The 14,084-nt window shown below is 40.4% G+C and overlaps 1 protein-coding gene across 4 annotated transcripts in view; it reads left to right on the top strand.

Annotated features, from left to right (window-relative positions):
* The window catches only part of NOX4 (NADPH oxidase 4), a 105,741-nt gene that overhangs the window by 65,949 nt on the left and 25,708 nt on the right, over positions 1-14,084 (top strand). For all 4 annotated transcript variants that reach the window (XM_061343767.1, XM_061343769.1, XM_061343768.1 and 1 more), the window contains one exon: positions 4,194-4,275. In XM_061343767.1, the coding sequence (XP_061199751.1) occupies positions 4,194-4,275 (82 nt within the window). The remainder of the gene's footprint in view (positions 1-4,193; positions 4,276-14,084) is intronic.

Here is a 14,084-nt window from a genome sequence, read left to right as displayed (position 1 = left end):
AATGATATCTGAATAGTGATTATCTAGTACAGACTTAAACTAATGAAATTGCGTGGATAGAATGAGGGGAAGATACTTTCAGATTTTCAGAAGTAAGCCTTTTAAAACTTGGTTAAATAAATGCTATGCATGTTTTGTTAAAAAACCCAGACCGACACATAGGCAAAAGCATTACATTTTAGATAATAAACCATAAGAAGTGATGGAAAAGACTCGATTTTGGGAGATATCTAAGATAATCCAAGTACTGAGTGGTACTATTTATCAACTGTTTGGTTTGGTGCTATTCATCAACTAGTGAATGCAAATGAAAATAGTGTAAAAATGCTCTGATTATGAGTTTCCTCAGTTCTCAAATCTTTCGTTTGTTGTCGTAGCACGGATTAGAAGAAAATCATAGTTTTTTGAAAAAGTCCACCCCCACCCCCCCCAGGTATTGTGATTTTTTCTTGCTTCCCTTGTGAAGAATTAGGCTTCTGATATTCATTTTTGTAAGAGCACCAAAAGTACCTCTGTTCTGTCAGTAGCTGCCAAAGCTCTCATCACCCCCCTCATCACCTTGCTGAATAGTCCTTAAAGGCAGCAGTGTCATGTGCACCAGTGTGACTTCTGTATTATACAAATGTACAGGTAATATGAGAATATTATAGACCTGAAGGGTTAAGCATATACGTAATGGTCCTATGGGCCAAATTAATCCTAAAGGCTTCTGTTCAGGATGTACAGGCTGTGGAGGCTACATGTGCTCCAGGAAGTTGTAGGTTGTGTTTGAGGTGAGGTAGAACACTACCATATAGCGTAAGTGCTGCCATGGTGTCCTGGTTTTGGCTATGATAGAGTTAATTTTCTTCTTGGTAGCTGGTACAGTGCTGTGTTTTGGATTCAGTATGGGAATAATGTTGATTACACACTGATGTTTTTAGTTGTTGCTGAGCAGTGCTTACACTAAATCAAGGACTTGTCAGCTTCTCATGCCCTGCCAGTGTGTAGCCTGGGGGCACAAGGAGTTGAGATGGGACACAGCTGGGACAGCTGACCCTAACTAAGCCAAGGGATGTTCCATACCATGTGGCATCATGCTCAGTAAAAGCTGGCTGAGGGCCACTGCTTGGGAATTGACTGGGCATCAGACTGTAAGAGGGGAGCAACTGCATTGTGCATCACTAATCCTATTATTATTATTACCACTCTTATTATTTTCTCCCTTCTCTATCCGAATAAACTGTCTTTATCTCAACCCAGGAGTTTTTTGCACTTCTACCCTTCTAATCCTCTTTCCCATCCCGCTGTGGAGTAGGGGCAGTGAGCGAGCAGCCCTGTGGTGCTTAGTTGCTGGCTGGGGTTAAACCACGACACATGGAAAAATGAGTAAAGTCGTATGGTGAAAAGAAAATACATCTGCCTGGGAAATTTGCCATAGCATGGGGAAAAAAGTCAAAGTTGACTTTAACTGAAACAAGATCCAGTGGGGAAGCTGTTTAGGCCAATTTCAGATGCTGTAACTTGGCTGCTTTCACGCCACTACTGGCCAGCTCTGTCACATTACTATTCAAAATATTTTCAAGACTGTGGCTTGTTGAATTGGGTCCTGGAGTGCAGCCAGGTGGTCTGGATCAATGGGAAAGGGCAGCAGTACAAGAAAAAGAGTCATGGAGTATGGGGATAGAGATGGATATGGCCCTTTGCCTGCGTGCCATCCATCTTGGGCAGAACAATGGAGTGGGAATATCTGCTCCTTTGCTAAGATGTGTTTTGTCTCTCATAGAGAGTCACAGGCTCTTTGCAAGGTCTGCCAAACCAGCCTCACTTTATGTGTAACGGGGTGTTGTACACTGTTGAACTAAGAGGAACATGTCTCCCCAGGCTTTGCATTGCTCTTGCACCTGGTTATAAGCCCTCAAAAATAAATAAATCAGCACCCCAAAGACAAAGCCTTAATCATGGTGATTTGCACCATGTTCTAGAGGTCCAAACCCTCCAGTGCTGTCATTCAGTGTTTGCCATTGAAAACTTCTCACTCCTCCACCAGGCACACACAGAGGCTGTTGTTTATACAAAGCCTTTTTATAAAGAGTTCCTAGAAATGCGCCAGTAGCTTAAGTTGCACTGGGAGATTCCTGAGGCTGGGGTGGAATTTGATGTGGTTGTTCTGAAACATACACAGTTGGTCATTTTGCACCAGTGAAAGCTTCCTGAAGCCTTGCAGTTCTTGTCCAGTGTGTTTTGAAGATAGCATATCATTAAGGATACAGGGCATGCCCACATACAACGTATTGCCACGTACCAGGGGACTGAGGAAAAAAGCAAATCTCTTCATCTTCCGAAGAATACAACAGGAGGTCAAGGAGTAGCTGTAATGGCAAGCTGTATGCAAGACAGTGAGCAGGGTGTTTCCTGAAAGATGCTCCTTGAGTTTCACTTCCATCTTCGCATCATTGCTGTTGTTGGCCACATCCAGTTGCTGTCCTTGTTAGGTACAGGGAAAGCTAAGCTTCACTTTGAAGATACAGTAAGAAGTTTGGAGGTACAGGTGTTTGTTTTGCTCAAAATTAATTTGAAGAGGTGTAGAAGTAAAGGAACAAACTAAGTACCAGCCCTTGTTTCTTCACTGGCACATCCTGGTACCTCTCTGAGATGTTTGCAATGTATCTCAGCCAGCTGATGAAAGACTAGATTAGACCATCTGAGACTATTGACCTTTAAAACTGAGCCCTTAACAAGAGAGTTTTTCTTCTGAATTTAACATGCTTTCGTCAAAGTATTATTAAGTATGGGTTTGGTTGCTTTATTTTTTCATTTTAGAGGTTACATGAATTGTATCCAAATTAATGGTGTTTGATTATGATGACATACAGTAAATAAAACTGAATGTTAAGAAAGCTATCATATACTAACCTGTAATAGGTAAGAAAGCTGCTATGATTCCTTTTTTTTAGATGGGAGATTCAGATTTTTTTCTCCACTCATCTTCTGTCACTTGATATCCTTATCTGTAAACCCAGTGTTAGAAGATAGTTTGAGATACATACGGATATAAGGGGAGGGAGGACTGCACTTATCCTCAGGTTCACTTCCCAGAATGAAGAACTTACATGGAAGAGATAGTTGGTTTGGAGAACCCCACAGTACAGCTACTTCAAACAACACAGGCCACAAGCTGTCTTTTAGCAAATGATGCATAAAACCTGTTGCTGAAGACTTTAAGCCACTGTTATAAGGTACTGCAGGAAGAGTAGGGGATGCAAATGTGGGAAGGGCATCACCAGTGCCTTGGGTTTCTGTGCCACTGAAGGACTGGTTAAATAAAAGTTGCAAGTGATGGAAGGAAAGAAGGAAACAAAGCATGTCCCATGCTATAGAGAGCTATGGGGTGTGTTGGAGGGATTTGACCTGGGTGGGAAATACCTTTCTATTTCTAAATCAAGTGAGTTTTGAGGAGGTTCCCATCTTCCAGCAACTGAGAAATTGATACTGATAGAAGCTCCTACAGATCCTGCTTACGTATTGTATCTAACCACTTCTAAGAGAAAGGTATCAGAGCAAGGCAGCTACACCAACCACACCAACCCCTTCACTGGGTGGTCAGTGAAGCCAAGTTACAAAAACCTTACCTACTGTATATGGTCCTATGTTGCAGGTTTTTAAATACATAATAGTGAACCAAAGCCAATCCAGTCTCTCAGCCATCCTTGAAAATACCAATTAATCAGTTACCCAAGGGCTCATACTGCAGTTTAATTGAGATTAATTATTTTATATATGTTTCTTTAGACTACTGTGACCCTTGAGTGGCTGGTGAATTCTTAGTAGCTCCTCCTTTCTGTTCAGACTAAGCTCTTGAAGGCAGGGACTCTTTATGGCTGTTTGCATATCATATCCGGAAGACCTGTATGCAGGGGTCAGAAATTCGTAAGCATTACTGGAATTCAATATTGGATAAAAAAAGACATTTAAAAATATTACTAAAAAGGTTTACAGGAAACAGTGATTTCTAGTCTTAGCAGCAGTTTTGTGTGAATATATAGATTGTATTCCCTATAGCTTTGTTCTCTGGTAAATATCGCTGGAGAAGAGAATTCACTGATATTGCTGCTTGCTTGCTTGTGGCCTGTGCTTAGAATGCAGAGTCACAGTCTGGGTTTGTTGGTTGTTTTTTTTTTTTCTTTTCCTCTTATTTTTCTTTATCCTGACAGAAAGATTTCGGGATTTACTGCTCCTACATTCCAATCAAGATACAGAGATTCTGCCCATCTTTCAGCAGAGGCGCTATCCCAAGTAAGTAAGATTGTCTTCTTGGGAGAAATACATTCTTTATCTATTTGTGGCAAGGGAGACTGAAGCATTTATAGCACTGTACATGCTTTTGGTGTGAAGTCCTACAGCAGAGCTGTCAGGGAGCAGCCACACTTGCACTGAGCTTTGCAGTCTTTCAGTGGTGTCAGGGAGAAGCAGACGTGCTTTGCAAGTGTGCCCAGCTGTCAGCGGGGAGGTGGTGGTGGCAGAGTGCAGACATTAAGCTGCCTGGATCAGTGTCTGGTGGAACTTTGTTTCACTTGGCACTATGTTGACATAGGCAGATGTTTTGTCAGGCTAATCCCCACACTTGTCTTGTGGGATTCCATCATTTAGGGTGACAGATTCCCGTGGGTTTTAAAAGGCTCCCCTATGGAAGCCTACAAGCAGTAGAAAACATTTCTTTTCCTGCCCTTCTTAGGGTTATAGATACAGGCAAACCAAAAAAGAAATGCTCTCTGTTTAGGAGGTCTTGCATGTATAGAGTATCCTGGACAAAACCTCTTATTCTCCCAAGTGACATACCTGAATGAAACAATTAATACTCCTTGTTATATTGGTTAAAAGAAACAGTCACTTTCAGCTAAGTCCTGAGAAGAGGCATTGAAGGGGGGAGAAGGTGAAGATGACAAAGAGCTGGTCCTCACATTAATGGTGACCAGAGTGAGCAATGAAAGAAGGATAGTGCAGGATGGACATAGGGAGGAGAAGGAAGAATGAAAGTCTGGCGCTAATCCAGCAATGATAATGGAAATTATGGAAGTTATTTATTTTAGTGATTATTTCCTGATATACATATGAAGCCAGTGGAGCTAAGTGTTAAATACAGCTCTTAAAATCTAATCATATGAATTTTCTGAAGAGCAGGTAACAAATAGAGGGGCTGAATGCTGAAAACCAGTCACCTCCTCACTGTGAATTCCTGAAAATAAAAGCAGTCAAGGATGAAATCCTGATTCTTAAAATGGTGAAATTATTCATTGACAAAATTTCAAAGGGGAGGTAGGATTTTCCTGAATAAATCCCCCTGAATTTATTGTTTGCATTATCCATTGACACTGTTTTACTGGAATACTATGAACGTACGATATATGAAACTGTGGGGGACACCTAGGAGGATGGACTGGTCTACTTGTCTCACTAGTACTATTAAATCTCCTCACCCTTCAGAGCACTGGAACAGTTATTTTGCCATGGCAGCAGAACACTTTGCTTGGCTTAGATGTTTTCATTTGTGGTATAGACATTGTCAAACTGGACTGAGAAACTAGTTTATCATGCTTCCTCAACGAACAGACTTATTTCTATATAAATCATTTCTGAGGTGTCTGACTTTCCATTTCTTTACATTCAATTTATTACTAGCATTCTTGGCAAGTACAGCCTACTAGCAGTATTGCACATTGTCAGACCCATGGGTGAATGAGTGCCTATTGCCCTTTGTTCAATGGATGCTTCAGGTCTTTGAAGACCATACAAAAATAGCTTATATTGTGGAGCTCTACTTCTATTAGAAGTTACAGTGGCCTTGCATCCCAAAATGGTACATGTTTTCAGATATATTACTTGGTGCGATTCACTGATTCCTCTAATACACAGTATCAGCCAAACTTTGGCACCTAACTGAAAGAGAAGTTTGCATATCTTCTAAAAGCAATAGATTTCTGCTCATAGCATCACTGATTGGTGCAAATTTGCTTGCTTGTTACAGAAATTTATCATGCGTTATAGTTCACTTAGAAGCTGGTTGAAGACTATTGACAGGTCCTAGGTTCCCTAGGTGTTGTCTTTCAAGTGAAATATTTGTGTTCAGCAAGGCAGAAAACCTGCTTATCTTCATAATATATTTTGTCTTATTCCCATGTCAGTTTTTGTCCCTTGCCTATGCTCATTTTCATTGAAAGGTCACTTAACAGAAATGAAGGTAATGAACAGACAGATCTTATAAATCAGGGTCCCTTCATTGACTTCATCTGAGCAGTGGTCGGTTGTACTACATGAGGACCTGAGAAGTAAGGCTATTTTAATGAGACATCGTCATGGGGCACCAGGTGGAACTTGTAATGCTTAAAAAAAACCTAAGAATATGGAAGGTAAAAAATAGAAGTTTAGTAATGACTTAGCTGAATAGCTTGACTATGCAGGGCTTAGTAAGTAGAAAAGACAGAAGTTTGCACGTATTAAAGAGACATATCCAAAGGGTGGAGATTGGATAGGAAGATGTTCTGCATTTCTCATTCAGAGTCATAGTAATAAAGGCTAAATGAGCAAACTGTAATCCATCAATTTTTGAAAGAAATAGAAACCTTGATGTTCTGGCCTGTTTGTGTACATTTACTATATTACAACCTGAACTCTTTCCCAGGGAACAGAAGGATAACATTGAGGATGTGATTGTTCTCAGAGATGATGTCTGAGCAATGGAATGGCTGGAAGACATTTTCTCGAATATGCATGCATGTTGCTCTGGATTTGCTGGGGTAAATGTGTCAAAGAAACATGCTTTTTACTCCTGGTTTATGGAGAAATGCAGGGTCTTTTATGTGTTTCCCTGGGTTTATTCAGCTGGTCTTGGCTTAGCCAAGGAGCAAATACCTACTCTGGCACATGGAGGAGATTATAGAGAGCTGAGTTTACAAAGACTAAGGTTTGTAAAGCCACATGGCACTTCACCTTGAATTCTTTAACTTAGTACTGTGTGTCCACAAATAGCATGGCATCATGAGCATCATCTTTCATTATGGCCTGTGGACTGAGATGCAGTCCTATGCACATTGGTACAGCATCCAGCCAGCCAGCCCAACCTGTGGTATACATCCTCTAACTTTTCTTTACAAGGCTGCAGAGCAGACGGAGCTTGCTTTTTCTTGCACTTCACTCACATCACAGCATAACTCTGTCATGGAACACTTATAGTTCTTGGGGAAGAAATACAGAATTATGTTCTCCTGTAAATGCCTATAGTAGTTTCATCATGAAACATATTACACTGCACATAGTTACAGGTTACTGAACTAGCAAGACCAGTGACTGTCAGAGGACGAAATGCATGGTTCAGAAACCAGACATCACTAGACCCCCCACATCCACCTCATTAGGAAACCCACCCATCCACAGAGATAAATGCTGTGAGGAGAAAATCTGTCTGCTAGCTGACATGATGCCATCACCATGTCCATGAGTATTCGCATTCCTAAAACTAAGAATAAACCTGCAGCTGTGGGCAGCCAGATGGGTTGCGGCACATAGCTGCCTCCAAGTGTACCCGTGTGGGAAGAGCCTCTGCATGTGAACCGAATCACAGACAGACTTACCACTTGTCCCTTGTCTCCCTCTGTCCGTGAGCATGCTGAAGTCACCAAGGTGAGTTACCCCAACACAACCAGGCCTGTCAACAAACTAAACTTGTTGCAGTGAGTCTTATCCCAACTCATTGCTTTGACAATGATCATTGTAGCTTCTATATCTCATAAAAAACACTTCAAGATTTCACTCTTAGCACATTTCTGCAGGAGCTTTTCTCATGCTGGTGTCAAGCTTGTGCTATCCTTGGTTGCCCACTTCATTGATGACATTCCTGATGGATATGATATTTATCATATCCATCATATATATGATATTTTATCACATGGATTCGCTCATAAAACGCAATAACTACTGCAGTGCTGACACAAGCTACAGAGGATTGCTCCTGAACAAGACACTATTATAGTCATTAATTGGGCTTGAGGGTCCAGCACGTGACAGGGTGGTTGGTGTTAGCAGCAGGGGCGCAGGTTGCTCTGTCCCACCAAGGTTGTTTTGATCTTTTCCTGCTGACTCCACGCCACTCCTGACTTCCCGTGCTGTGTGTACAAGGGAAGGATGCGCAATCGCCTTGTAACACCAGAGAAGCGTCTTTTGGGCCTGATAATGTCAAACATTAAAATTAAAATTTACATATATATATATATAAAAAGAAAAAGGAAATAGCAGAAGTGATAAGAGAAGTGAGAAATTAGGTTGGTGGGTGAAAAAGGCAGGAGGGAGGCTGACACTGCACAAAACAGCACTTGAGAGGGATGTGCCAGAAATGCTGCTGGCGTTACAGCTTTTTAGCAAATTTCTCTGTATACAAGTGACTTGACAGTTCAGCTGTACTTTCTATTTTTGAGATATTAATGAAATGCTCAAATACACATGTGGGTTTCTGAAAGGGATTATTTGCTTCTTTTTTTTCCCCCCTTCAGAAATATTTTCAGTCTTCATTCTTATCTTCTGTGGGTTTGGTGGAAAAGTTCTTGGATGATTCACAGATTTTAAGAACAGAAGGAGCTGTTATGTTCCGGCTAATTTGAGTCCCTTCTTAACATAAGCCGTAGAGCATTACCGATAATCCCTGCAGCAAGCTTCTGGTTCAAGCGGATCATGAATTTAGAAAGACATCCAGTCTTTAAATTGAGATGTTAAAAACTGGAATATTCACAAGCCTTTAGATCAGCTTGTTCCACTTGTCGATTACTTCACATATGTATGACATTAATTTCTTTAACTTCAATTTCCAGTCTCTGCCATCTCACTGTACCATTTGCTGCTAGACAAGAAAGTCCTGTACCATCTGAAATGACAGATCCGTGCAAGAGTCTGGAGGTGATTTAAAAACTTACCCTTCTGTTAGACAAATAAATAAAACTTTTTTGCAGGCTAAGGTTTACTTAAAAAGTGTCTCTCAAATCATTTAGGGTTTTGTTTTTAAAACCTTTCCAAAGTTTTTTTTTTTTTCACTTTTATTTCTATTTCTATTTTTATTTTTTAAGCATGGGCAGGAATTACAAAAGTGTTTTGGTTACTGTTTCCATAATGGGCATATAGAGAAATAACAGCACTTTTTTGTTGTCAAATAGAAAGACAATGTAAATTGAGTACTTTAGTATTATTTAAATGAAGTGACAAGGTGTTGAACTTGGGATACAAAAAGTTGAACTTAGAACCTGGCAGGTATAATGAAATAACAGTAATACAAATACGTTTACTTTCCACCACCCATAAACTTACAAACCTTTCTTTGGCATATATTCTTAGTAAATTAAGGTAGACTTCTATATGCACAAAAATACTGGCCATTTTCATGTCACAAAAGAAGAAAAATTACAGAATCTTGATTTTTGTATATATATATCTTCAAATACATATTTTTGAAGGTCATCTTTGAAAAGATGTTGAAAGTTTCAGCTCAAACAAGGCCAAATGGTGTTACTCAATTCTCATCATGGAGTAGTCTAGACAAATAGGCGGCAGAAAGTTAGTGCCCTAAACCATTGTGCCATCTGGTTCCCAATTGTTACTCATTTTAATGTTAATGGATCTGTAAGGGATCTGTGCCAGCCTACTACAGCTTGAGATGCGAGCCAAGAAACTGATAATATTTCATAAATATCAGGAATAAATATCAGGATAATATTCATAAATATTCATAAATATTCACTAAAATCAGGAATAAAACTTGTATCTTATTTGTAACTGTCTTGAGAATATTTTTCTTTTTGGAGGAAAATAATTTGTGTCTAACTAGAGAAAATAGCGAGTTATGGCTTCTGGAAGTGATGGTGCTCAGACAGTGCCTTCCCCCTGAAATTCACATTTAAACATACACGAGAGAAGCTAGCAGGATCATGGCCTAGAAACCCAGTTCAGTTTGCATTAGAAACAAAGGCAACATCTTCTTTGGTGTCCAACAAGGGGAAAAATCATGACCTATGTTTTCGTCACTCAGTTTTCATTGTAAAGGCAAAGCAACGTTTAATCTTAAGAGGTGAACTTTCACAGAGTGAATTTTCTATAACAGGCTTTCTCTGAAGTGTTTTACAAGGGATGCTGTCTTACATGGGAGAAAGCATGACATGAGACTCTGATGTGAGTTACCAGTGTCACCAAGGAGCAGTTCTCCTGGGGATGAGGCCAGAAGTAGAAATCAGGTCGTCCATAGTCCTTTCAGTTGCATGTAATTGGCTCTCTCATCTAAAATCTACCCTGTTTTCTACTGCAAAAACACGTGGCCTGCCCATATTGCTGAAATCAGATGGGAAGGTTCCAAGTGAAGGAGTCTTTCAGAAGAGCCCACACAAGCACTTTAAATGCTTTGTGGAGCATTGTGTATTAAGCATGAAAATTACTGGTTTTGAAGGGCTCCAGGATTTTCATAATGCAGGCTATAAGCTAACCATCTCACGAGCAGCACTGAGCCTTCACATTTATTTTTTAATGGGACTTACAGTGAGCATAGGATGGTTTGGGTTGGAAGGGACCTTAAGATCATCCAGTTCCAACCACCTGCCATGGGCAGGGACATCTTCCAGTAGCCCCCATTGCTCAAGTCTTTGTCCAACCTAGCCTTGAACACTGCCCAGGGATAGAGCATTCACAGCTTCCTTGGGTGTCCTGTTCCAGTGCCTCACCACCCACACAGGGAAGAATTTCTTCCTTATATCTAATCTGAATCTCTCCTGTTTTAAGTTTTAACCCATTACCCCTTGTCCTATCGCTACAGTCCCCAGTGAAGGGTCCCTCTTCAGCAGACTTGTAGCCCCCTCTTCAGATACTGGCAGCTGCTATGAGGTCTCCACGTAGCCTTCTCTTCTCCAGGCTGAACAGCCCCAAGTTTCTCAGCCTGTCTTCATACGGGAGGTGTTCCAGCCCCTGATCATCCTTGTGGTAATATGGAGTTATCTTGCTGAGTTTCCAGGCCAGTACAGATTTGAGCTCCATGACGAGAAGACCTCCTGTCATTTTCTTGTCATGTGGGACTATTATCAAATGTTAAGAACGACGGTGGCAATGGGGTAAAGGCTGGTAGCTGTTTATAAAAAACAGCAATCGTGTTATAGGAGTAATCATGTCACTAAGAAGGCAAGTATTTGATCTAAATTTTGGTGAAACCATAATGGAAATGGAAAGGAAGAGGACATAATTCATATTGTGCACTACATGTTTGGGCTAAGATCCTGCAAAGACTCATGTGGGCACATCCACATAATATCAAACATGACTAAGTCATTATCTTGAACTATTTAGGACTACACATTGAACTCAAATGTGAGCATCAGTTCCTTGAGGGGCTGTATCTGTTTAGCGTATCAGTGCCCCAGTAACTTCTAGTACAAAATAAAGACAGATTGTTCTGTTTTCAAAGGCCCCAATTCAAGTCCTGACATCACAGAGTGAACCAGTCCCCTTAAAATCAAGGGGAATTTTGTTGCTAACATCAACAGATCTCAGACCTGGAATCTAAGAAACTTTGAAGGAAGTACAAATCTTTTATATGTAGAGAAATATGGGGGAAAATCCATATCCTCTGAGAGATCTGTGCAGAAACATACAAGCAAAATCGAAGCTTCATGTACATAGGTATTCTCTTTTAAGTACCAAGCAATCTAGAATGCAAGTTTAACTTAGGTCTGTTTATCATAGCATAGTTGTGGCTCATTAGCAGTCATGAACTGTTTTATGCAAAACATTGCAATACTCCCAATTGAGAAGGGGAAGGGGTTGACTGAAAATAAAAGGCGCCTAAAACTCTCAAAATATCTGGGAGATGAAATCATTGCTTTCTTCAAAGTGAGTAGTGAAAGACAAAACATTACAGCTGTTCCTCATTCTTCTTGGGAGCATGGGCATGATTCTTGATAAAGCCTGTTGATTTAATTGGTATATACCTGCCTGCTGCTGAGCAGCATTGTGAGACTTTGGGGAATTATCTGTCACCAGATGTCTTGAAGGATATTTTTTTTATGCAGCTCAAACAGAAGTTATCGTAGTTTGATGCAGAAATTATTAGTGGAGCTCTTTGATTCATTACACAAGAGTTACATTGATCCCATCTGCCCTTACATCCAGCTTTATCATAGTCTTTTATAAATATTGCTTTTATTACTTTAAAAATTAATTTCACAATTACCATAGTTACAGAAATCCAAGCACCACAAACAAGTGCTAAAGAGTTGTGGTTGTTGACAGTAGTGACCTTCTCCTCGACCCTATGGATAAAAGGGAACAACAGCATCTTTCATTCACTCCCATACACCTACCTGCACATTTTTGGCCCCATGCTTTCAGTGGGGGACCCTGGAGGCTGTTTTCTTTCGTCGAGCCTGTTAAAGGAGACAGCATCTTCTGTTGGTGTTCTGTTAGTCTTACTGCAAAGGGAGAAAATAACTATTTTGGCTATAATAAAAGGTAAAGTGAACAATATTGTGCCCCTAAAGGTAGGAAAGAAACTGGAGGGAAAAAGGATTTACCTACCATGTTATCCTTCATTTTTCATATAAGACATAAAACCTGTATTTCCTGGTCTATAAGGAGGGCAGAAATTTAGCAACACTCATTGCTGTTCTGGCCCTTCCCCAGCAGAGTTTGAAGAAGCAAGTAAGCTGTTCTTTAAGCATCTCAGCAGTACCACAAGTCACTCTTCATGTTCTTTAATACTGCTGCTGACAGTGTACACTGCTGCTTCTGCTGCAGTAGCAGAGCAAGTGTATGCTCTGTGTAAGAGCACGAGCTTTGAAGCTGAAAGAGACAGTTATGATATTCTAGTTTTGCATAAAATGAACAAGGATGGCTTGTTTTTATCAAGACATCAGCCTAGATTTCAGTTTTAGCAACTGGAGTCTTCAGTTCTGAGTGCCAGGCTCTTTAGTATATGTGAGGGAGAAGCTTCACATTTCTTTTTTCATGCAACACATTGGATTTTAAGCTCTTGTTGATAAAGAGGGGCAGCAAGAGGCCCACAACAGTCTAATAGCTGTCCACTATCTCTTCTGAGAAATGGGTGGGAGATCTGAGCTGTGGGATGCCAACTGAACCACTCAGAATTGAGCATACATCCCCAAGTAAACATGTATGTCAACCCCATTTCATGGAGGAACATCAACATCTGGTTTAGAGCTTTACTCTGAAGTCTCAAAAACTGGCAGCAGTAGAAAATCCATGTCATCCTATAGTATGTTATTCCAGATGTTAATGATCCTCAGTCATAGGGACAGAAGTTGGTGATGGGAGGTTGTGCCCTGTAGGCCAAGCTAGCCCCAACGAAAGTTCTTCTACAGCCGTGTCAAGTGGTTTGTAAGAATCACAAGTACTTTTGAACATCCAGACAGCTAGCAGCTGGAAAACATTGTTAGCAGCTGCAGAATAGCAACAGCCCATGGTATTAGCTGCCAAATCCTTTCTGCGTGTTGCCTAATCAGCTAGCTGAAGCTGTTCATGAGCTGAATTGGAGACTAAAGTAGATAAACCCTAGCACAAAAGCTGTTTGAATGGAAGATGTGTACTGAGTTGTTAGATGGTGAAGATAAATTGGGTGATATTCAGAGTTCCTGATGGTTGCTTTTTAATAGAAGATTTTTTTGGGCTACAGATGAGTCAGAAAATTACCAGTCTAAGCATCTGCACCTAAAGTGAGGCATTACATGTGTTGAGTAACTAGCAGTGCTTTTCTTTGCTATCATAAACGTAGTGACAATTTTCTTTGCCCAAAGCAATGAAAGAAGCTGCATTACAGGCACCAGCCAGAAAGAAAAGACACTAAAATAATTTGCTTTAGAGCTTTATAGCATTCATGTAACACTTTGCTTTATGACTTAATTATCTGTTGCTGTCAAGGTATCTTTGTAGTACAAGATTTAAATGAAGTTTTTGTATGGTTGGAACTCATTTAGAACCAAACTCTGCAATGAACTTTCCTCATTCCTCTGGGAGCTGCAGACTCCAGAAAAACACATGGGAGCAGGGTCAGTCTTCCTACCTGCAATCCACCT

Source organism: Neopsephotus bourkii, unplaced genomic scaffold (assembly GCF_033783945.1).
Source record: "Neopsephotus bourkii isolate Nb327-2 ecotype Australia unplaced genomic scaffold, CSIRO-AGI_Nbou_v1 NB_1825, whole genome shotgun sequence".
NCBI lineage: Eukaryota > Metazoa > Chordata > Aves > Psittaciformes > Psittacidae > Neopsephotus > Neopsephotus bourkii.
The sequence above is the reverse complement of the archived record's forward strand: the minus strand, read 5'-3'. Positions and strand labels throughout refer to the sequence as shown.